The sequence below is a fragment of the Chelonoidis abingdonii genome, chromosome 21, assembly GCF_003597395.2.
Source record: "Chelonoidis abingdonii isolate Lonesome George chromosome 21, CheloAbing_2.0, whole genome shotgun sequence".
NCBI lineage: Eukaryota > Metazoa > Chordata > Testudines > Testudinidae > Chelonoidis > Chelonoidis abingdonii.
The window spans coordinates 13,437,554-13,460,506 of NC_133789.1; the positions used below are offsets into that span (position 1 = coordinate 13,437,554).

The window sequence follows — 22,953 nt, forward strand, 5'->3', positions numbered from 1 at the left end:
AGGCTCCATGCTGCAGCTGGACTCAAAACGGGCACTGCAGGGACAGCACAGTGACAGGCCTGGCTGTTCAACGGCTGGCAGCCTTCTTCTGCAGCGCGTGTGTGACCATTAGGTTTGGAGCTGTTAGTGCCAACGAGTGAGCCCCTCCTCTTCGCTGGAAGTCCCCGCAGCCCCAATCACTGTCCCTGCTGCTGTTTTCTTCTCCCTGGCCTGGCGGAGCTGCAGCCTTGGCGCAGCAAGTGATGCTCTTTCCTGAACCCCAGGCACTGTGGCTCAGGGACTTGGCATTTTCCTTCTGCCTTTCGCGCTGCTTTCCACAGAACTGGACCATGGCGCCTGCATTCTCTGGCCTGCCTCTGTTTGCTGGAGCCGGCGTACTTGTTCTGCACTAGAGCCTGCGAGCGTTGGGAACCTTCCGCATGGCAGTTCAGCTGCCGTTGTTCGTAGAAACCTTTCTCTAGGGTCAGATTTGGTCCTCAGCAATTCCAGAAGCTGGAATCACGTGTCCTACAAACAACCCTGTCTTTAATCAGGGCATTTTTACTGTCTGCCGAGACCTACTGAGGTCTCAGCTCTGTAACGGATCTAGTCCCTCTTCTGCTTCCTGGTTTGGGGGAAAAAATCAGTATCTGTCGTCTCAATGTGTCTGGAGTCACAGCACTCACCAAACCCTTAGGCCATGTGTACCCGACACAAGCTATATCTGCGCACAGCCGGCAAAGTTGGTATATTGCTCGTGCATGTACATACTTGGCTGCTAGCATCAGCTCTGCACATATTCACCAGGCATGTGTGGTGCAACCACGGACAGGTATCCCCGTGTGCCACACGTGGCTATGGTGCAATGCCCTTTGGGACATTTTTGCAATGTGTTGTGGGACAGAAATGACGTGTCCAGAGATCTCTGGGAACTAAGGGTCAAGTTCACAGCATGCAACTTGCTCCCTCCCCTAATGCTAGCTACATAGCCCATAATTTTTGGGCCTTTTAAAAAAAATTCCATAAACCCACATGGCTCTTTTCGCTCTCTGCCATCTCAGAGAGAAGTTTGGCATCTCAGAGCTCTGCACGGTTTCATGAATGCTGAAATGCAGGAAGTCTGATTCGTCTGGGTTTTGCAGATTGGCAGAAAGTACTGCAAGAGCGGGGGACAGGAGGATTTCATGGAGGACAGTTTGCTGAGAGAGAGCAAAAATTCAGGGGTTTTGGTGGCATTCACGGAGCAGCTGCAGACACTGGAGCGGTGCTCCTGGGCCTGAGAAACAAGCACTGGCTGGTGGGGTCACATCACAGTACAGGTTTGGGGTGATAAGCGGTGGCTGCAGAACTTTCAGGTGCGAAATTCCCCATTCCTGACTGTGTGCTAAGCTTGCCCCAGCTCTCCAGCACAGGAACACCAAAATGAGAGCTGCACAGGCAGTGGAGAGGCGTGGGGTGATTGCACCGCGGAAACTTGCAATACTAGAGTGCTACTGGTGGGTGGGAAATCATTTTGGCGTTGGAAAATCCACCATGGGGGGAGGGCGTTAACCGTTTCCTGCGATGCACAGTGTAGTCCAGTGTCCTGAGGGTTGTGATGCTTTGGGCTCATTTCGGTTGCTGGGGTCTGTATGCAGGTCTGTGCTGTATGCAGGCTTGGCAGACTTTGCTCTTTATTTGTTTGTAATGTTGCTGGAGAACAGGCATTTCCCCCCATTTTTATCAAAGTTATCACAGCACGGTGGTGGGGTGACATCACACTTCACACCATCACTCTCCGTATAGCTCGCATTCATCAATTCGCAGGCAGCACTTTTCATATTCTGCCTGCTTGTACACTGCGATTGCTGGCCAGGGAAGTATTTTTGTGGGCATGGTGAAATGCATGTTTCCTGATGGACAGTCCAGCCCATCCCAGTAGAGCTGTCTAGGCAGTCAGCCCAGACGATCTGGGGTCCCTTCTGGCCTTAAATGCTAGGACTCCGGGACTAGGCCACGCTGCTGTGAGCAGAAACCAGAGCCGAGCAGATCAGCCCTTTGCAGCAGATGCCACCTGTTCGCCAAGCCCCAAATCTCTAAGTGCTTCCCCTGCTGGCCCAAATCTGGGCCCAGCAGCAGCAGCTCTCTGCTTTGATTTAAAAATAACAACAGGCTATATATTACTGTGAATCCCCGCAAACAACAAGGAGTCTGGTGGCACCTTAAACACCGGGAGTGGCTGGCTCATTACAAAAGCAGCTTTGCCTCTCCTGCGATTGACACCTTCTCATCTATTACTGGGAGTGGACCACAGCTGCCCTGAGCGAATTGGCCCTGTCAGCACCGGTTCTCCACTCGCGAGATAACTCCCGTCTCTTCGCGTGGCAGTGCATCATGCCTGCAGCTGGAACTTTCACTCCAGGCATCTGAGGAAGTGGGTTTTACCCATGAAAGCTTATCCCCAAATAAACGTTAGTCTTTAAGATGCCACCGGACTCCTTGTGGTTTATATAAATTACAGCACTGCCCTCCGCTGGGTGGAATCAGAACTGAACCTGTGTCACAGGCCCCAGAGCACTAACTCCCAGGCGAGTTTCTCCTTAGCTCAAGCAGCAGGGGGCTGGATTCCTGGAGCAGGAGGATTTGAGCTCCAGCCTTCCTGTCCCACAGGGAGCCCCGAGTTCCCCTGCTGTGCAGCATGGGGATGTGACGCACTAGGTGGCTGCAGGTTTGTTACAGGATCTCTGCAGCCCTTCCCATCTGAGCAGCTCACAGAGACATAGGGACCTAAGTCCTGGTTCATGCCCTACAAAACTCCGGCCTGACCCTGCAGGTGTTGAAACTCCCAGGGAAAACCTCACCAGGCACCTACATTTCTGCCTCTGGACACACACATGGCTGCCTCCTCTCACCAGCTAGACACCATCTCCCAGCCACGCTCCAGCGGTGCTCAGCCACTGTCACATGCAGGCCTGAGCCAGTGGGTGCTCAGAGGGTGCCAGCCAGTGTGGGTCTGGCAGCAGAGACAGTGGGACTGGAGCACTCCCCTGAGATGCAGGAGACCAGGGGTTCCCACCTCTCGGGAGAGCACCCTAACCAGCAAGCTGTGGCATGAATAATCAGTGTCCTTTGGACCCGTGTGAGAATGTACCTGCAGCCCTGGGGTTAGGGCACTGAGACAGGAGACCCCAGTTCAAATCTGTCCATCCGCCCACATGGCAGAAAGGGGGGAATTGAACCTGGGCTTCCCCTGGCCCAGCTTGGTGGGCAACAGCACCTCAGTCCCCGATTCATTGTGCAGTGAGGCACCCGCCTAATTCCCCAGCTGCCTAGGATCCTGCCTCGGGTGGGGGGTGGGGAGTCTGGTCACAGCTCATAGCCTGGATTTAGGGGCACCTCTCACTGAGAGGCGGGGCTTAGCACACACCCCTGTGATCAGCATCACCCATTGGCTGGCATTGGTGGCTCCCCTTCCCAGGGGCCCAACTTTCCCCATTCATGCAGCGCAAGCCTGGGCACCTGGCTTGGCGTGGTGTCTCCCAGCATTCCTAGGCCTTACGCTGCTCAGCATCACAACACCCACCCCCTTGGGGACGCGAGCTCACCCAGGTGCAGTTAATTAAACCTCCCAGCGCCTGGGGAGCTAGGCAGGCTCATTGACAAAGCCCTGAGACACCACATGCTGGTTGCTACCCTTCACCCTGTTTCATCCCCGTCCCGTCTGCACAAACTGTGAGCTCTCAGGGCAGGGGCTGTCTCCCCTGTTGTGTGTTTGCACCACGGACTCCAGCCCTCATTCGGGAACGTAGAGCAAACCATAAATGAGCAGTAATGGTGTGAGCTGGGCAAGCCAAGAGCAGAACCCAGGTCCTACTCTGGCCATTTGACTATGCTGCCTAGTTCTGAACAGCAGAGACATCCGGCAGCAGCTGATGCTGTGCATGCAGGCAGTGCAGATCTCACCTGGAGTGGGGTGCAGGTGGGGGGATTTGGCTACAGCATCCAGCTGCACCTGCACCCCCATTTGATCTCTAGAATCACACCCAGGCCTTTTAAAACAACAGCAGGCAACTCTGACCCACTGCAACACTTCTTGATTGCTTGTCTGCCTCACCTTGGCAGGCAGCACATCTGTCAGCTCAGCTCTGCGAGCTTGTTAGCTGAGGCAACAGTTTTTCCGCAGCACAGGAAGGATGGATTGAGAGAGAGATGTTGCAGGGAGGGTGGGGGGAAGGTCTTTGGGGTGAACAGAAAGTCTCAGCTAATCTCCCCAGATATTTATTTTTACCCAGCTCCTACGCAGATGGGATCAAAGTGTTAACGTCTCTTGTGAAAACCGTCAGTCACTCAGCTCCAGGGAGGCAAAGCTGGGTTCTTCCCCAGCCCCCATCCGCCTCTTAATGAGAGGACCTAACTTTAAGAGAGATGAAAGTTTTAATTATAATCTTCCAGCCTCCAACAATGCAAAGCCGGGTGCACATGAGCATCTGCCTTTGCAATCCAGCTCTCTCCAGCATTACACCAGAAAGGGGCTGAAATAATGAGGGCAGGGGAAGTTTGTAACCCCCCCAGGAAGCAGCAGATCGCTAAGCTGGCTGTCAGGAAGGGCTGCATCAGGAACAAAGGGGACAGCTCCCTGGGAAATGAGGCTGGTGCTCGCATATTAAACAGATCGGCATATTGAAAAGCCTGGACTTACTGCTCCGCCCCTCTCATTGGATTGTAACAGTTCTGTGAATCTTCAGCTGGACTGTCTGGGCCCAAGGCTTTGTGCAAGAAAGTCCTCACCCCTAAACGGATGCAGGGTTACTGTAGCTGAGCTGATCCCAGGATACTAGAGAGACAAGGTGGGGGAGGGAATATTTTTTATTGGACCAACTTCTGCTAGCAAGAGAAACAAGCTTATGAGCTCCACAGGGCTCTTTTTCAGGTCAGTCCCTCTCCCCCTTTGTGGGGTCCAGCCTGAGCCCAAAGGTCTACACAGCCATTGGACAGCCCCTGATGCAGGCCTGCCCCCTCTAGATTAGAAGGAAAAGCCACTCAGGGCCCCACAGAGGTCCATGCAGAGCTGTCTGGGAGGCCCAGTTTGATTGCACTGAGGAAGGTGATGTGAGCTGGGTTCTGGGGTGCAGAGGTGACATCAGGGGGTCACTAGTGAGACTCTTTCCCCTCCCCTGGGCAGAGGCAGTGCCAAGCACTAGTGATGGGATGATGCGAATCAGTGGCTGGATCTGGCCTGAAACTAACGGTCGCTTGAGCGGATAGCAGAGGAGGCTCCAGCAGAACTGAGAGGTTGGGACACTTCCCACTGCAGTTCACAACCAGGCTCCTGGTTAATGTTCGCAGGAGGTGTGGCCGCTCACACCCAATATTTTCTCTCTAGATCAAACCCAGTTATCTGAGGTTTCACCCCATTTGCCTTCAGAGCTACTGGAAAAGTTCCAGCTGGTACAGCACTGAACAGAAGAGGGGAGTGGCAGAGGCCTTGGCTGAGATTTTCAGAGAGCCTGAGGGACAGGCTCATTGGACACCCAAATCATTAGCCATCTAGGGAGTCGGAGGAGGGCCCATCCCCAAGCAGCTCCATGCCAGGCTCTGGCTGGGAGGGAAGTGAGAAGTATCACACCGAGGAGCTTTATTAAAAAGGGGAGTGCTGCAGCCATCTGTTAGCACTAAACACCCAAGAGGAGTTTACACAGGATCTAAAGACAGAACAGCGATAATCCATCTGGTATAAAAATCCAGGGCTCTCTCTGACTGCAGGAGAGTTACACAGCCCATTTGTGCTACTCAGGAGACTCCCCAAAGCCCAGCAAAGAACCCAACCCCAGCCTGTTTCCACTAGTAAAACCAAGCCAAGTGCAATGTGAATGCCGAGCAACTCTAACGAACTCACTGATATAACTGAGCTCAGACTCTGGCCCTTGAGGAGAAGAGTTCCTGGCCGGTGCAGCCGAGGAGCAGGAGTAGTCAAGGAAGCTTTGCTTTGGGGTGTGTGGAGATGCAGTGCTCTGCCCTGGCTGCTTAGCTCAGGAGCTGGGGTGCTGCACCAAGTCGCTTCTGGACACTAGTGGGACCTGGGCTGGAGAAGAGAACTGCTGGCAGAAGGCCCCATTCCAGTCTTCTCCTTAGACTGCTGAGATGAGGAGCAGGATGCTTCCACCCTGCAGACGGGGAAAGGGTGCGGAGACACGAGGAGCAGCGCTGCCTTCCTGCTCTCATTGCTCCGCTGCCAAGGAGGAGACTGCACTGAACAGCTAGCACCGATGGGAATGGCCCAGCGAGTGGCAGCTCAGGGAACACTGCCACAGAAGGGAGGTGCGAGTCCAGTCTGTACATGAGGAGAGGGGGAAGATGTCCATGCTCCAGGCATGCCAGCCGTGTCCCAGGCCTGGTCTGGCAGGCAGCGCTAAGCTAAAACAGCCAAGCGGCCCCTGCGTCGATGACCCTGGAGTCCAAGGACACTTCAGCAGAAAAGCTTCATGGCCTGGGACCTGGGTGCAGCCAGCATTTTCCCACCAGCTGCTTCTAGCTCTGCTCTGCCCCTCTTGCCCAGAGTGCAGGGAGGCCGCTCTGGAGGTGAAAACACACAAACAAGGTTAATAAAAGCATCACTGGACAGGGTCGCTGGCACCTGCAGCCCCTCAGAGCTTCCCAGACCTGCAGCAAGCCCACACGTCCACAATGGAGCCCTGGAGCCCAGTTCCCACCCCTGGCACCAGCCAGTAGGTCCCACATCCTTCCTTTATAGACTTGCCCTCCTCCCCTCGTGCTACGCAGGCATGAAAACTCAAGGGGTAGTGCCAGAGCCACCGCTCTGCCCAGGAGGAGGAAAGGATCTTCGGATCCATGTTTCTATCCCCCTCCCCTCTCCGGTCCAGCCCCCAAGGGCCCATGACAAACAGGGGGGGATTCAGTGAGGCAAGGCACTCTTTGCACCCTAGGGTGGGCATGCTTTTGGGAACAGATGGCTGTGGCAGTGGGGGATGGATACAGGCACCCCAGGTGGGCTGCCTGGACACAATGGGGAAACACAAGGATTTGTATAAGTTGTCGTAGTTTACCCAGTCACTGCAACACTGGCAGCTCAGGCAACTCTTTCCCATTACCCCCCCTTGAGTAGAAGGGCCACTGCTCAGCTATAGCAGGCGAGATTCATCTGGCACCTGTACTAGCCAAGGCCAGGCCTAGCACCTGCCTAAGCCCATGGGTTGCTCCCACAGTATATCCCCAGGCAGGAAGCCCAGCCTGTCTAGCCAAGCACTGAGAAGTGAAGGGGTTACCTGGGATACCTGGGGTCTGCAAGGACTTCGCAGTGCTGCTCTGGAGCCTGGCAATTCGGCTCTGGCTCCGCAGCCCCCCCAGCGAGCGGGAGGCAGTGCTGAAACGGAAGGCAGGGCAATTAGCAACACCCACCAGAGAGCAGGAGCCCATTTCCATCCCAGCCCCCAGGGGCTGGGCTCCTGGACAGCTGCAGGCACCTCGAGGCTCTGGGGCAGCAGTTACCTTCATCCCCCTCAGCCCCTCAACATCACTGCACCTGCCTCAGCACTGGGGAGAGAAGGCCTGTTACAGGAGAGGGAGAGCAGTCAGGCTCAGAAGGGACGCACGAGAACTGCATGCTCCAGTGGTTCCTCAGACAGCTGCTGGCTCCTCCATGGGCTGCCCTGGACAGCTGCTGGGGAACCAGCAAGGGAGGATATGGACACACACAAGCCACCAGGTCTTGGGCTGGAGGCCTCCAGCGAGCTCTTACCTCACCGAACGCCTTCTCTTCTGTCCCATTGCTTTGCAGACCAAGGAGGATGGCTTCGGGATGCTGCCGGGTGGGATGGAGGAGCCCTTCATGGTGAACACGGGCATGGAGGCTCTGAATCCAATCAGATAACAAATTAACACATGTGCACTGAGACTCTCTCTCCTAGACAGAATCTCAGGCCCATCTCATCTGGACTGTCATTGCCATTGGAAATACAGAAGAGTCCCTATAATGAAGGCAGAGCAGTGAATACAATGAAGGCAAGTTAGCCCTATGGGACACACCATGGAGAAATGGGACATTAACTGAGACCACTGAGGGACTGACTCCATAAACAGGCAGGGAACTGGGGTCTCACTCACCAGCTAGAGTAGGGGTGGGCAAACTTTTCGGCCCAAGAGCCACACCAGGGTGCGAAACGGTATGGAGGGCTGGGTAGAGAAGGCTGTGCCTCCCCAAATAGCCTGGCCTCCGCCCCCTATCTGCCCCCCCTCAGAATCCCCAACCCATCCACGCCCCCCTGCTCCCTGTCCCCTGACTGCCCCGCCCCCTATCTACACCCCCACATCCTGACAGGCCCCCCTGGGAATCCCATGCCTATCCAACGCCCCTGTTCCCCATCCCTTGACTGCCCCCCCAACCTCCATCCCATCCAACCGCCCCCTGCTCCCTGAACGCCCCCAGGACTGACTGCCCCTTATCCAACCCACTCCGCTTCCTGCCCCCTTACTATGCTGCTGAGCGGCAGGACTGGCTTATTGGAAAGCCTGGGAGCTGGGTGGGCACAAGCCGCACAGCCCGACAGGAGCGGTGGGTCAGAGTGCTTCCCACACGGCAGCGTGGCTGTGGGGGAGAGGGAACAGCAGGGGAGGGGCCGGGGTAGCCTCCCCGGCTGGGAGCTCTGGGGCTTGGCAGGACGGCCTCGCGGGCCGTAGTCTACTCATGTCTGAGCTAGATGGATGAAATGCAAGCATTTATAACTAAAATTCCAAGCAAGGCTGCAGCATCTATAGATTTGAGTAGGAGACAGAAGTCAGGCCTCCTGGGTGCTATTCCTGGCTTGCAAGGTGACTATGGGCAAGTTACTACCCCACTGTGCCTCAGTTTCCCCACTGATTCTTATATAAAGGGCATTCTGGAGTATCTACTTTGTCACCAAGCACATTCCCAGCCAACATTTACAGACCAATACACATCCGGTTTATACAACTCAGCTCAAACCGGAGTAATTTTTGAAGTGCAGCTGCAGGCAGGAGTCAAAATAAAGGTGGTACAATGGAACAGTCTCATCATTCGTTTATCTGCACCTGCGAAGTGCCTTAAGGCAGCATTCAGAGGGGAGGCGAGGTACTGCTGGATTCTAACAAGCCTTTAGAACTGGACAAGCTATCTGAAGAAGAGATTCCTCTTGGATATCGACAGGAAAAGACGAGGAGGAATGGATTTTTTAAACACTTTCCAATTCTCCATGAACAATGCATGTGCAAGGTTAGACTGGTGTTTGTTCACATATCGGACTGCTAGTTTTGGGGTATACGAGTCTCAGAGAAAGAATCCCCTTGTAGCATTTTGACTCAAAGCCACAAGAACATCCTACGAGTACAGATGAACCAGAAAATGAAATTGAGTAGAAGGCAGAATGAAATGAACCAGCCCAGTTCCCCATCCCAACCCAGTGGGGCACAGTGAGCAGGTTACAGTGGAACTGGTAGATTGGAGAGTCCCAGCAGCACTAACCTGGGCATGAAGGAACCTTCGGGCTTTTTTAAGACGCACTGGACATTCTCCCAGCCAGAGAACTCCAGGGCACTGAATTTCACAGGATTGTCCACACCAGATGAACAGCTGTCCTCAGCAAGGTCAAAGGTTAGATTCAGGTCTCGGACGGTCAGCGTAGCTGGAGTGCAGCAGTTTTGGGCAGCAGATGTTGTCAGGGGCACCCGGCTTTTGGTGACTGTTGTTGGGCAGGGTTTGGGGATGCAATAAGGCACTGGCTGAGAAGGTTTAGCTCCCTTAACAATGGGGGTGCTGTGACTGACTGTCACTGGAGGAGCAGCTGATTCATTTGCGGAGCCCCTTCGCCTTCGCTGGCCAGGAAGGGAAGATTTCCGCTGGCGCTTCGCCTGCAGGTTTGGCGTGGCAGGAGTTCCTGTTTTGGATGGGCTGCTCATATCCGACCTCCTCCTCTTCTTCGTCAGCAGGCTGGGAGTCTTGGCTGAGGGACTAGGGACCAACACAAGCTCCTGCGAGGACCGCGTCACAGCCCTCGTCATCGGGACAGCACGTTCTGTGGCAGGCGCATCCTGCAGCCTGGTGGCCAATAGCACCACTAGGAGTAGGTAAGTAGAGTATTCAGAGATACCGCCACAACCCCTCATCCTCTTAGGTGTCAGCCGCCCAAAGCAGACACCTGGGGCAGTCATTAAGCAGCCCTACAGAGGAGCCTCCTGCGTGCCCCCACCCCAAAGCAGGTAAGAAAGGCCATGCTGGCATAGTCATAGACATTAGGAGGTAGGTCTTTTGGGTTCTCCCTCTGCCCAGCTCCTCAGTGATTCTAAAGCATCTGTCACTGCCTGGTGTGCCTGAGCTTGATGTGAAAACCAGTCCCCTGGTTTACACGGAAGGGGGCTGCTAGCGGCTGTTCTCGGGGAGGGGAACTAGACGTTCACATTTGCTGTCTCCCATCCCTGCAATCCAGAGACCAGGCATGACACCCCTTCTACCCAAGCCAACCAAACTACAAAGATGTAAACATTAGCCTGGAACAAGTCAACCTCAAGAGAACAAGTCTAAAAGAACGAACAAAAAGCCTTGCCCGCCCAGAGCAGAATTTTTATCTTGAAAAGAGGGAGGTCCCCGAGACTCTGAAGTCCAATAGGCAGTTTGGTATTGCTACTGATTTGACGTGGCAGGTGCCTCTGGAGATGGGTGGCAGTATCTATGAGAGACGGATCCCTAGGCCCGTCTGTGTATGCGGTGTATGTTCCCCAGGTTTTGGGGAGGGGCAGCCAGCAGCTGGAAGAGCTGGGGGGTCACTGGGTTGAGTTTTGTGCAGGCACCAAAAGCACTGAAGTCTAAACATAGAATTAAATCTTCCCTGATCTGTAAACCCAGGAAATATTGCCCCGTCATACACAGGGAGGAGGCTCGTAGAGCCTCAGCTATTCGGTGCTGGGAGATGGCTTACAGGGCTATGCCCAGGCTCTGTGAATGTGATTACACTGCCATATAAATGGCCACATCCAATTTTTTAAAATGTGTGTATAATTGCACTGCGGAATCTACAGGCTGGGTTGTTTGAAATCAAAAGTGCCCCTGGCCCCTATTAGCTACAGAGAAAGCCTTCAAACATGAACAAAGCGTGGCCAATGCCGCGACCTGCGCTCAGAGCTCATCTCACCTGCCAGAGCTGTAATGATTTCACTAAGGTACTTAGCTGGTGGTAGAGGCCACTGCACCAAGTCCCAGGGCTGCAGCCACTCAATTGCCCACCCACCCTCAAGTTGCCTTTGTCCTCAAAGCGCATTTGAGTTGGGTCCCAGATGCTGAGTTACACACGTTGCACCCAGCTGTGCCCTAGCCTGCTAGGGCGTTTGGGCTGCAGGGGAGGCTAGGGAGCGGCTCCAAGGCAGGCAGCCACTCCCACTGGGAGGGAGGACAGTAGTGACCACCCCAAAGTGTGAGCCACAGCACAGAGCCTTCCAGGCTCCTCCGCCCTGTCGCTCATGCACATACTTCAAACCCCGGGGAGACAGCAGAACATAGGGGTTGAGGCCCAGCTGTTCTGTTGACCACACCCACACAAGCTCACCATTATCCGAGTGCTGCTGCTCCTCTTGGGCTGGGATGCTTTCACTGGTCACCTCGAATCTGCTCAGAGTCCCAGCTGGCTCTTGACTCCTACCGGTTTCTCTTTGCACCAGGTATTCCAGTTCCTCAAACTCTGAGACCATGTCAGGGGTTAGGAGGTTGGCAGCCTTCAGCAGAGAGTACTGCCTTTGTGCAACATGCAGGACAGCAATGACCAGCCTGGGATAGAAAGGGCCACAACATGAGTTTCGCTAGAAGAGATGAACACTGTCACCAATAGTCTAGCGCAGTGTAACATGTGAGAACCTGGCCCCAACAACCAGTTAGGAAGCTGAAAATAGTGACTTCGACCAAGGTCTTCTGGGCACCGAGGTTCCAACATCAGCACCTCACACCCACATACCACCTACTTCCATTGGTTCCAGGAAGCACCCAGACACACCTGTTCAATTCCAGGTGTACTCTCAAGGCCGTGCCAGAGCACCGATTGTTAGTACAAGGGGTGACCAAACTTTACAGTACAGCAGTGTTGCAGCTCGCTGCCAGTCCAAAGGCTATACCTCAGCTGTAAATGGATCGGACAGTGGAGCCCAATCCAAGGTGGTAAGATCTGGTCAGACTATTTTAAGATTGCAATAGCAGAGTGCTTGAGTTCACCAGCAACAGAACCTGCAGGTTGTCAACTCTAGAGGCAACATTTGGCTCCAGAGCTCATATCAGGGGGCACTTGGGATGCTGGGCTGGGCTAGTGGGACACTGAGCTGGGCTTTTGGGATCTCCGATTCTTGGCCAGGCTGGCAGTGAGACTTTGCCAGGTTTTAAGTTAAATACCCCCGTCCTCCAGACCTCCCCCTGAAGAGTAACTTTCTCAAGGGATCCATTCTGGCAAGAGACTTAGGGTAGAGATCTCAGCAGATTGTTTCATGGACCCACCCCAGGGCACAACCTATAGAAGCCCAGGACATAAGGAGAACTTCCAGAAGTGATGTCTACCAGTCTGAAGTTCAGGTTCACATACCATTTGCCACATCAGGAATTCCGACCCTGCTCTGCTGGCAGAACCCATATTACTGGAATTCATGGAGAAAGGGCAGTTACCTTCCGACCACTAGGACCTATGGTAGGTGCTGCCTTTCTAGGACAGGTAACTGCAAAGGCCCTGTATCCCTCGTGACTGTTCCTGCCCCTTCACAATCCCCATGAGGAGCACAAGCACTCTGCAGACTGGGCTGGTTCTTTCAGCCTGGGCACAGCCCCACCACGGTACTGCCGCACAGTTCACCTCACCACAGGGAGGAGCATGTCCCTTTCTCCCATGCACACGTATGTGGGGGCGGCAGTGGGGGAGGCGGTGAGGGAACACTCACCTCTGGGTCTGATCCTGGGGCACTCCCTGTAGCAGAAAGCTTGGTTTGTTGGTTTTCTGCTGAAGGTCTGTGTCATGGTCACGAAGATCCTTCTCCGACGCCTGAATTGATCACAAGGAGGGAACGTTAGTATCAAATGCTTTTGCTCAGTTTTGCCAGCTCCTGCCACTCTCACCTGGTGCAGGTTTAATGGAGGGGAGAGTTGACTATAGAACAGAGGACACAGCTTCAGCACACGCTGTAACTGGCCACTCAGACAGTAACGTGTGGCGTGTAGGTGGGGCTGTCCTAGTACCTTACCTCAGAGCCAAGCAGCATGACAGACAAGTGGGCTGCACTGCACATCACACGTCCATTGAGCTTGAGCCCTTGTACTGCAGTATGCACTGGAGAGCGCCTCAGCTGGACTCTTGTCTTATAGCACAGAACAAGGTGCCCCGGGAACGGCCATCAGTGAGGTGTTCTACAGAGCCGTGATCCTGTGGGGCCGTCTCTTATCCTTTCCCCATGATAATGCTCATCTTCCAAGGCCACAATTCGCAGCTTCTCTACTCCCCTGCTGCTCATCCCCGCCCAGTTATTGCCCTAGCCATGCTGTTCCTTGTCAGTGTCTCACCACATATCCTGCACTTCCCCTCACCCTGCAGCTGTCTCATTCTTGCCAAGTCTCCAGACCTGCCTGAGCGCTCCTCTGCCAACCAGCCCCTTCTCTCACCTGTTCCACTGCTCCCAGGTCCTGTTGCTGAAAGGGGGGTCTCACTTTCCATTCCTGCTGCTGTATCACCATTTCCTGGTTACCCTTATCAGGGACTTCATGATCTGGAGACACCTGTGCAGCCTCTGCTAACCTGTAGCAATGCAGAGGAAGAAGCAGCCATAACAACACGGATACAAGCTACTTAGGAGCAGTTGCCTGAGCAGATTTGGGTGGAAAACTGCCATGTTTTCTGCCACCACTTACAGGCTTCTCTGGGGAGGTCGGAGACCCTCATGGAGACCTTTCTTTTACAGTCAGATTTTCCAAGTCTTGTTCTTTGCTTAGTCTGGCAAAAGGCCTTCATGAACCACCTTCCCTCTCACTTGTCAGCGAGTCACTCTGCCCACCCGGGCTCTGGTGGGCAGACTATGGCTTCATCGTAGGCAGTAGTGTCTGACTGACATGACCAAGTGCTTAGCAAGTCAACAGGTGTGGCTACATTCCAATCAGCTCTGCTTTCAGACATATGATTTGGGATCCAATCAAGAGTAAAATGAACCCTAAAAGTCCTTGATGGGCAAGCCTGGGGGATAGGATGCAGCATTCGGCATTGTTCAGGATCCCGAAAGGATAAGATTTTGATGATCAACAAAACGTACCTGAGCAGCTCCACCTGCCAAGGGCTAGACTGTGCCTGAGGACCTGGAACCTGGTGGTCTGGATCCTGGGCATTTCTCTCATAAGCTTGGAGCTTCTCTCGCAGATTTGCCACCTGCAAGGAAAATTCCACCCATTTAGATCCAATTTCCCCATTCATTCATGGCATTCGCTGGCAACTCCACAAAACACCTCCCTTCTGAGAGCAGCAGCCTATGCACTGCAGGAGAGACCTTGACACTGAGGACTTGCTGTGTTCCTCCTTCACTTGAGCCCCTAAGCAGCAAGGGACACCACATAACAGTCCCCAGGCATGTCTGCCACATCCTCACAAGCCGGTAGTCATACTCCACTAAGGAGACTGCAGTCAGGAGAAGTTCGTGCATTTCCAGGAGACCCCTTCCCAGCCCCCACCCATGACACTTGGAGTCCTTGGAGAGCAGACAGGTACCTGCCCTTTATTCCTCTTCTTCCCCTAAGCAGTCTGCCAACCCCCCTGGATTCTGTGCTCACTTGTATCAGACTGTGCAGCACCTTCAGGTCCAAGTGTCCCAAGGATCCAGCCACTGCACTAGCCCTTGTGTTGGTTTGACATTCAGTTCAGTCCTATTCTGCCCCGACATTTGTCAGTGTTGTGACCTGTCCCAGCAGATTGCCAGCTCAGGCTGGAGCAATAGCGCAAGTCACTGCTGTGTGGAGAGCAAAGAAATCCTAAAAGGTCATTGTATGTTCAAGCCAATTCACAAAGGGGGATGTTATCACACTGCACTTACATGGCATATGTCCCCTAATTACATTTGCTCTAAATTTATGAAAACTAGCAAAATGCTGATGTTATTGTCTTGTTATAACCTGTTGTTTACTATCTCATTACATTATGTAAACCCTGTATGTAATTAACCCTAGATCAGAAATGTACGTTAGTGAGAATTTATGTGGTGTGTAAACTGCATGAAAATTAGTGATTGATACTTGTATTGTTTTCACTTCTCGATCCCTGTTAGAATGTAACAGCAGACAATTGCATTATGTATGTCACTGCAACTACATTACTTGTGAATGCAAAAAATAGAAGGCTAACTTCAAAGCAAGAGTTGCTGAGTTCAGCAATGGATATAGAAGCAGTCAGCGAATTTTCTGTGAGCAAGAATCTATAAATACTGGTTCAAGGGAATGATTCTGCATCTTTGAACTGTTTTGGATTCTAATAGTGTGGAATATTGAACAAGTGGACAGAGATCCCCACAGTTATTCTGGGTAACACTGAGAGACTTACTGAAATCTAGCAGCTCACTACATCTCTGCTATCATATACAAACTTTGACTCCCTGTGAATGCATTTTACCTGCTTGAACCTCTCCATAACACTTATTGCTTTCTCTTAGCTAATAAAGTTTTTGTTAGTTTACTAGAGAAAATGGCTGTCAGTGTTGTCTTTGGTGTGAGATCGAGTATCCATTGACCTGGGGTAAGTAACTGACCCCTTGGGGTTGGGAGTAACCTAATACGAGGTGATTTTGGTATTAATAACCTTTCATCACAAAGTTGAGTTTGTCTGGATGGTAAAGAGGGGCTGGAGAGCATAAGAGGACTGTCCACGGCGGAATGCCAAGCGGAGCGCCCCAAGGGTCGATCCTGGGGCTGGTTTTGTTCAATATCTTCATTAATGATCTGGAGGATGGTGTGAATTGCACCCTCAGCAAGTTTGCAGATGACACTAAACTGGGAGGAGTGGTAGATGCACTGGAGGGTAGGGATAGGATACAGAGGGACCTAGACAAATTAGAGGATTGGGCCAAAAAAATCTGATGAGGTTCAATAAGGGCAAGTGCAGAGTCCTGCATTAGGACAGAAGAATCCCATTCACTGCTACAGGCTGGGGACTGAGTCGCCAGGCAGCAGTTCTGCAGAAAAGGACCTAGGGGTTACAGTGGACGAGAAGCTGGATATGAGTCAACAGTGTGCCCTTGTTGCCAAGAAGGCTAACTGCATTTTGGGCTGTATAAGTAGGGGCATGCCAGCAGATCGAGAGACATGATCATTCCCCTCTATTTGGCATTGGTGAGGCCTCATCTGGAGTACTGTGTCCAGTTTTGGGCACAGACTATAAGAAGGATGTGGAAAAACTGGAAAGAGTCCAGTGAAGGGCAACGAAAATGATTAGGGGGCTGGAGCACATGACTTATGAGGAGAGGCTGAGGGAACTGGATTTATTAGTCTGCAGAAGAGAAGAATGAGGGGAGATTTGATAGCTGCTTTCAACTACCTGAAAGGAGGTTCCAAAGAGGATGGGTTTAAATGTTCTCAGTGGTACCAGATGACAGAACAAGGAGTAATGGTCTCAAGTTGCAGTGGGGAGGTTTAGGTTGGATATTAGGAAAAACTTTTCACTAGGCGAGTGGTGAAGCACTGGAATGGGTTACCTAGTGAGGTTGTAGAATCTCCATCCTTAGAGGTTTTTAAGGCCTGTCTGACAAAGCCTGGCTGGGATGTTTATTAGTTGGGATTGGTCCTGCTTTGAGCAGGGGGTTGGACTAGATACCTCCTGAAGTCCCTTCCAACCCTGATAGTCTATGATTCGTTGGTAAGACTGGTAGAGTGATCCAGGAGCACACACTTGTTACAGCTTGGTGAAATCTAATTACAGAACACACCACTAGTTTTCGGACAGTCTGACCTGAGATTGGCACACTCAGTTGTAAGCCATACAGTCTTACTTTGCCCATATTTTTCAGTGGTTGCAGGTTCATTGACCATTGTGCAGAAGAGGTGGGGGAATGTGAGATTCTGGCAGCTGGCTGGGGACGGAGCTGGGGATCAGTAGGGAGTTCACACGTCAGTGCCATTGGTTCTGGCTGCTGGCAGATTCAGGCAGGGAGGCTACAGCACTTACATGCCATTCCACTCTTCACAAAAGGCAGAGAGTGACTCATTACTGGGTCCTAGAGGAAGTGCTGCAGGATCCCAGAATACCTAGGCCCCTGCATATGTCAGCAGCAGAGCTCTCATTGCAGCCAGAGAAAGTCCATTCCAGTCCTCTGCTCTTCCTTAACTAAGACACTGCCCACTGACTGGGCTAAGCAGTTCTCCGGCTGCACAGCCAATACCACGAGCTCATCACAGAACTCATGGTACTTACAGTTCCAGAGCAGTGCTGGTCTCTGGCAAGGGCTACGGACAGACTGCTCTCCAGCCCCCTGCAAGCATCTCCACTCTGCTTTCAGCTGTTCACAGATAGCTGCATATTTAGTGATGTGGCAGTCCAGGCTCAGCACGTTACTCTTCAGCTGCAGGGTGGAAAGGGGGCGGGGAAGGAGAGAGGGTTAAAGAAACAGAGGCAGAATAGCCCTGGTCTGTGGAGGGAACTGAGAGGCCAGTGGGTCCTGTTGCTGAGTCCCAGTCCCTCTATGAGTTAGTTAAGCAGAGCAACTGGATACCCCTGCAATGCAGGAACACCATTAAGGGACAATTCTGAAAGGAGAAGCTCCCTTTCATGGTCACTAATGCCCGTCCATGAAGTGATGCTTGGCTTCAGCCAATGCTCACATCTCCTCCAGACTGAGCTGCAGCTCCAGCTGTGCTTGTTCCCAGAGCAGGCACAGATACGAGGACGGATAGTTCAGAGATCCAAATGTCTACCATGGTACTGAGCTAAGAGCCCTTTAATTATCCAGAGGCACTATGGTAGGTTATGAAGCTCATGGAGCCAGCTTTTGCCCCCGCCCACTTGCCAACAGCCTCTCAACAGAGTGGCACTGTACAGAGAGAGGTCTGTACACAGATGTGCGGGACTCACCGACAGCTTGATCTCCTTGGCCCGATTGGCATACTTGAGTGTGTTGTAGGTGTCCTCATAGGCGAGTGCAGACGGGCTGATGGCAGCAATCATGATGGTCCGGCAGTTGCCCCCAAGAGAATCCTTCAGCAGGCGTGTGAGCTTACTGTCCCTGTATGGGATGTGGGACTTCCTGCTCTGTTTGGAGAGATCAGGGGACTCACCTCAGCTGTCAGGTATCTCTAAGAATCCTCGAATGCTAATATCCTAATACTCAGACTCATTCCCATAAACCCAGGCGAGGAAGCAAGTGCCTGAAGAGGCAGTTGATCCAACCCTGTTTTACCACAGTTAATGTCAGAGACTGTTCCTAATCCCACGAAGTCTTCCTGAGCTAGATGTGCCAATATCCTGCAGCAGAGAGCTCCTTAGGTTTATCAGACAAGGAAATACCTTATGTCAAGTGTCCTTTTAACGCCCCCTGCCCTTTGGTGGTGTAAGGGTGGATCGAGGCGTTACCTTTGCATCAGCCAGGGCGTTGATGACGTTAATCAGGGCCAGCAGTGAACGGTTGATGTTGGCGCCCTCTCGGAGCCGCTCTCCCTTTGTGTTGGTGGTTGATGCTCGCTCCGAGCCTGCGAGGTCTATCAGGCTCATCTTGGCCACCTGCACATCCTGAGTGATGCCAACGACACGGTCCTGCTGCTTCACATAGATCTGCGAGGACCGGAAGAAAAGATAAAGATAGTGAGGAAAGATAAGGCGAGGCCTCAAGACCTGCTCAGCCCAGTCAGCAGGCAAAGTCTTATCGAAGGGGACAGCAGAGAACTGAATAGGAACTCTCCTGGGGTCTGATAAGGTCACCACTCAAAGGATTCAATGCAGGACTAGCCATCATCACAAGCAATGAAAGCAAGAGCATGTGTTTCCTCTCCACTCACTGATCTACGGTGCCATGTTGCCAAGCTACAGGTCAACTATCTTCCCCCTACTGAGGGTCTAGAGGAGAGAAAATACTGCCTAGTCTTCCCCACACTCAGTTCTAGGATCTCGCAGGCTATAAGGCCAACTCTGATTGGTCTCAGGTTGTGGGAGGAGAACTTGTAATGGATACAGGGTTAGCATGTGTATGTCTGTATCAGTCTGCAAACTCCATCTAGATTGCAATTTTACTGCACCTTCGCTTTTGCCTTTTACCCTCCATCATATTGGGACGGGATATCTAGAAGGTATTAGTAGAGACCTTGCCCACTAGCGGTGGGTTAACAAGAAAGCAATCAAAAGTCACTAACCTGGATGGTCTTCCATTCAAATGGAAGTGTCCTAGAACAATAAGCTGCCCCTTGGGTGGTGGGCTTATCAGGGGGACCAGTGCCCCCAGTCTGAACTGCAGATGGGCTGTAACCAAGCAATGACACACCGGACAAGGGACTTGAAGTTCACTGGGCGGGTGGGGGCACCTGACAGACAGTAGCGTAGCTAGGGGCGGAGCGGGGCAGCGGCCGCTCCCTCACTGAGCACAAGTGGAGCCGTGTCAATTTCTTGGCGCCTTTGTACTAACCAAGGGGAGCGATTAAAAAAAAAAAGCTGTCATCTGCTGTGGCGCTTTTATTTTACTCACCCGGCAGGGCTCCAGGTCTTCAGCAGCACTTCGGAGGCAGGACTTTCACTCGCTCCGCAGGTCTTCGGCGGCAGGTCCTTCAGAGCCGCCAAAGACACCAGGAGCGAGTGAAAGGCCTGCCGCCAAAGACCTGGAGTGCTGCTGGGTGAGTAAAAGCATTGCAGCGGCTGGCACTTTTTTCTTTTATCGCTCCCTCTGTTCCCTCCACCTGGCTATGCCACTGCTGACAGATGCGACTGGCACTGCACAAAAGGACAAGTCCTGCTCTTACCAACGGCTCTCTGACTGACCAGAGCAAGATAACAAGGCTGTGCAGGAGAAGAGGAGGGTCCTGGGACGCTGGAAGGACTGACCAACCCCCCAAGGGCTCTCAGAGTGGTGAGGATACTGGAAGGAGGGTTTAATGTGCAGATGTTTGTTATATTCTGTAGATTTGTATCTATCTTGTGCTTTGCCTATCAGTGAAGAATGACTGGTTGAGAAACTCCTTTGCTGAGTCTGTGCGTCCCTTGTTTTAATGTCATGAGGTCTCCAAAGGGTGAAATTGCAATCCAGAGAGTCCATAGCTTCGGAGGAACTTTGGGAAGTATGCATTTGCTACTGGGGAGGCCAGCAGGAATTGGTTTTCAGAATCGCGTATCTCAGGAAGGGGTGCTAGATAGAGGATCTGCATCCCGAAAGTGTGTCTGGAAGCCCAGACCTTGAGACAGTGACTAGACTCTGTCCAGACCCAAACACCCTAAGAGCATGTGGGATCTAGTAGTTGCATCCAAAAAGCAACCTGGTGAGTGCCCACAAGGGGGAGCTCAGCCAGGGTTGCAAACACACAGCTTCTGGTTTCTAGGCGTTTCACCTCTGGCCCCGTGAGTGACTGAGTCATTGCCATTTGTTGGCTCATAAGAAATGAGATTTGTGGGGCTCTGACCCCATTAAGGGAGTTTATAGATACTTCATATACTAAAACTAGGTGAAAAAAAATTAGATAAGGTCATGGAGGACAGGTCCATCAATGCTTGTTAGCCAAGATGGTCAGGGACACAACTCCATGCTCTGGGTGTCCTTAAACCTCTGCCTGCTAGGAGCTGGGACTGGACAACAGGGGATGGATCACTTGATAAACTGCCCTGTTCTGATCAATCCCTCTGAAGCATCTGGCACCAGCTGAAAGACAGGATACTGGGCTAGGTGGATCACTGGTCTGACCCAGTATGACTGTTCTAACAATCTGAAGCAAACCCTGTTCTCAACGACTCTCTCCCTCTCATCCCCCCACACACACCTCAACTACTCTCCCTCCTCACCTCAGTAGCTCTCTCTCTCTCTCTGAGCAGTGGCTGTCCCAGTGGGCCAGCACCCTTACATGTGTTCTGGGAGAGTACAGTAGTAGGAACATCCTACCCACTACCTGACAAGGATGGTGACCATGACTGTGAAATGCTCAGGGAGACTAGAGAGGCTACGAAGACAGTCATAACCGGGGATTTCAACTATCCTGATATTAACTGGGTATGTCACTTCAGGAAGGGATGCAGAGATAAAACTTCTAGACACATAAAACAACTGCTTCTTGGAGCAGTTTGTCCTGGAACACACAATGGGAGAGATAAATCTTGATTTAGTCCTAAGTGGAGCACAGGATGTGGTCCAAGCGGTGGATATAGCTGAACCGCTCAACAATAGTAGTTTAATTTAATGTAATTAAATGTAACATCCTTATGGGAGGAAAATGCCAAAGAAACCCACCAGAGGAACTGCACAAAAATAAGGAAGCTAGTTAAATGGAAATTAAAAGGAACAGTCACAACTCGCATGCCTGCAAAGAGGATGGTGACTATTTGAAAGGATAATAATAGAGGGTCATATTAAATGTATATCCCAAATTGAAACTAAAAACAAATCAAAAAAACACAGTAAGAGGACCAAAAATATGCCACTATGGCTTAAGAGCAGAGTAAAAGAGGTGGTTAGAGGCAAAAAGGCATCCTTTAAAAATTAGAAGCCAAATCCTAGTGTGGAAAACAGAAAGGAGCATAAACTCTGCCAGGTCAGGTATAATAGGGCAGGCCAAGAAAGAATTTGAAGAGTAACTAGCTAATGACACAGAAAAAAAAATTGCTGTTATTCTGTAAGTATATCAGAAGCAAGAAGATTGCCAAACAGTCAGTAGAGCCACTGAATGATCAAGGTGCTAAGGAAGACCAGGTTATCGTGGAGAAACTAAAGCGATTTCATTGGTCTTCACTGCAAAGGAAGTGTGGGAGATTCTCTACACCCGAGCCATTATTTTTAGGTGACAAATCTGAGGAATTGTCCCAGATTGAGGAGTCGATAGAGGTGATTTTGGAACAAATTGAGAAATTAAAGAGTAGAAAGTCACCAGGATCAGATAGTATTCACCCAAGAGTTCTGAAGGAACTTAAATATGAAATTGCAAAACTGCTAACTGTGGTATGTAACCTATCACTTAAATCAGCCTCTGTACCAGATGACTGGAGAGTAGCTAATATGATGCTGATTTTTAAAAGAGGTTCCAGCAGCAATCCTGACAATTAAAGGCCACTAAACCTAACTTCAGGACGTGGACAAGAGTGACCAGTGGATAAAGTGTACTTGAGCTTTTGGAAAGCCTTTGACAAAGTCCCACACGAAAGGCTCTTAAGCAAACTAAGCAGTCCTGAGATAAGAGGGAAGGTCCTCTCATGGATCAATAATTGGTTAGAAGATAGGAAACAAAGGGTAGGAATAAATGGCCAGTTTTCACAATAGAGAGAGGTAAATAGTGGGGGGCCCCCAAGGATCTGTGCTAGGAATGTGCTGTTCAACATATTCATAAAAGCTTATGCTTCAATATGTCTGTTCAGGGCCGGCTTTAGGCCAATTCCACCAATTCCCCCGAATCAGGTCCCGCACCTAAGAGGGCCCCACGCCCAGTGAGAATCTCTTCCCTGGCTAGAGACATCTTTTTAATTTTTACTCACCTGGCAGTGCTCCGGGTCTTCGGCAGCACTTCAGCAGTGGGTCCTTCGCTTGTTCTGGGTCTTCGGCGGCCCTTCGGTGGCAGGTCCTTCAGTGCCGCCGAAGATCTGGAGCGAGTGAAGGACCCCCCGCCAAAGACTCGCTCGGTGAGTACAAGCCCCACGTGTTTTTTTTACGTGATTTTTTTTTTTTTGTCTTCCCTGCCAGGGCCCCATCAAAACTGTTCAAATTGGGCCTCGCACTTCCTAAAGCCGGCCCTGCGTCTGTTAGTCTATAAGGTGTCACAGGACTCTTTGTCGCTTTTTACAGATCCAGACTAACACTGCTACCCCT

General features: G+C 51.8%; 1 protein-coding gene across 1 annotated transcript in view; it reads right to left on the bottom strand.

Annotated features, from left to right (window-relative positions):
* Positions 1–5,574: 5,574 nt before the first annotated feature.
* Positions 5,575–22,953, bottom strand: part of KIF18B (kinesin family member 18B) — a 30,174-nt gene continuing 12,795 nt past the window's right edge. The window contains exons 5-16 of the mRNA XM_075059782.1: positions 18,543–18,740; positions 18,045–18,221; positions 17,462–17,535; position 17,154; positions 14,251–14,363; positions 13,610–13,742; positions 12,895–12,995; positions 11,529–11,746; positions 9,455–10,046; positions 7,715–7,828; positions 7,242–7,339; positions 5,575–6,531 (exon numbers count right to left, since the gene is read on the bottom strand). Coding sequence (XP_074915883.1) covers positions 6,425–6,531; positions 7,242–7,339; positions 7,715–7,828; positions 9,455–10,046; positions 11,529–11,746; positions 12,895–12,995; positions 13,610–13,742; positions 14,251–14,363; position 17,154; positions 17,462–17,535; positions 18,045–18,221; positions 18,543–18,740 — 1,926 coding nt within the window. The 3' untranslated portion in view covers positions 5,575–6,424. The remainder of the gene's footprint in view (positions 6,532–7,241; positions 7,340–7,714; positions 7,829–9,454; positions 10,047–11,528; positions 11,747–12,894; positions 12,996–13,609; positions 13,743–14,250; positions 14,364–17,153; positions 17,155–17,461; positions 17,536–18,044; positions 18,222–18,542; positions 18,741–22,953) is intronic.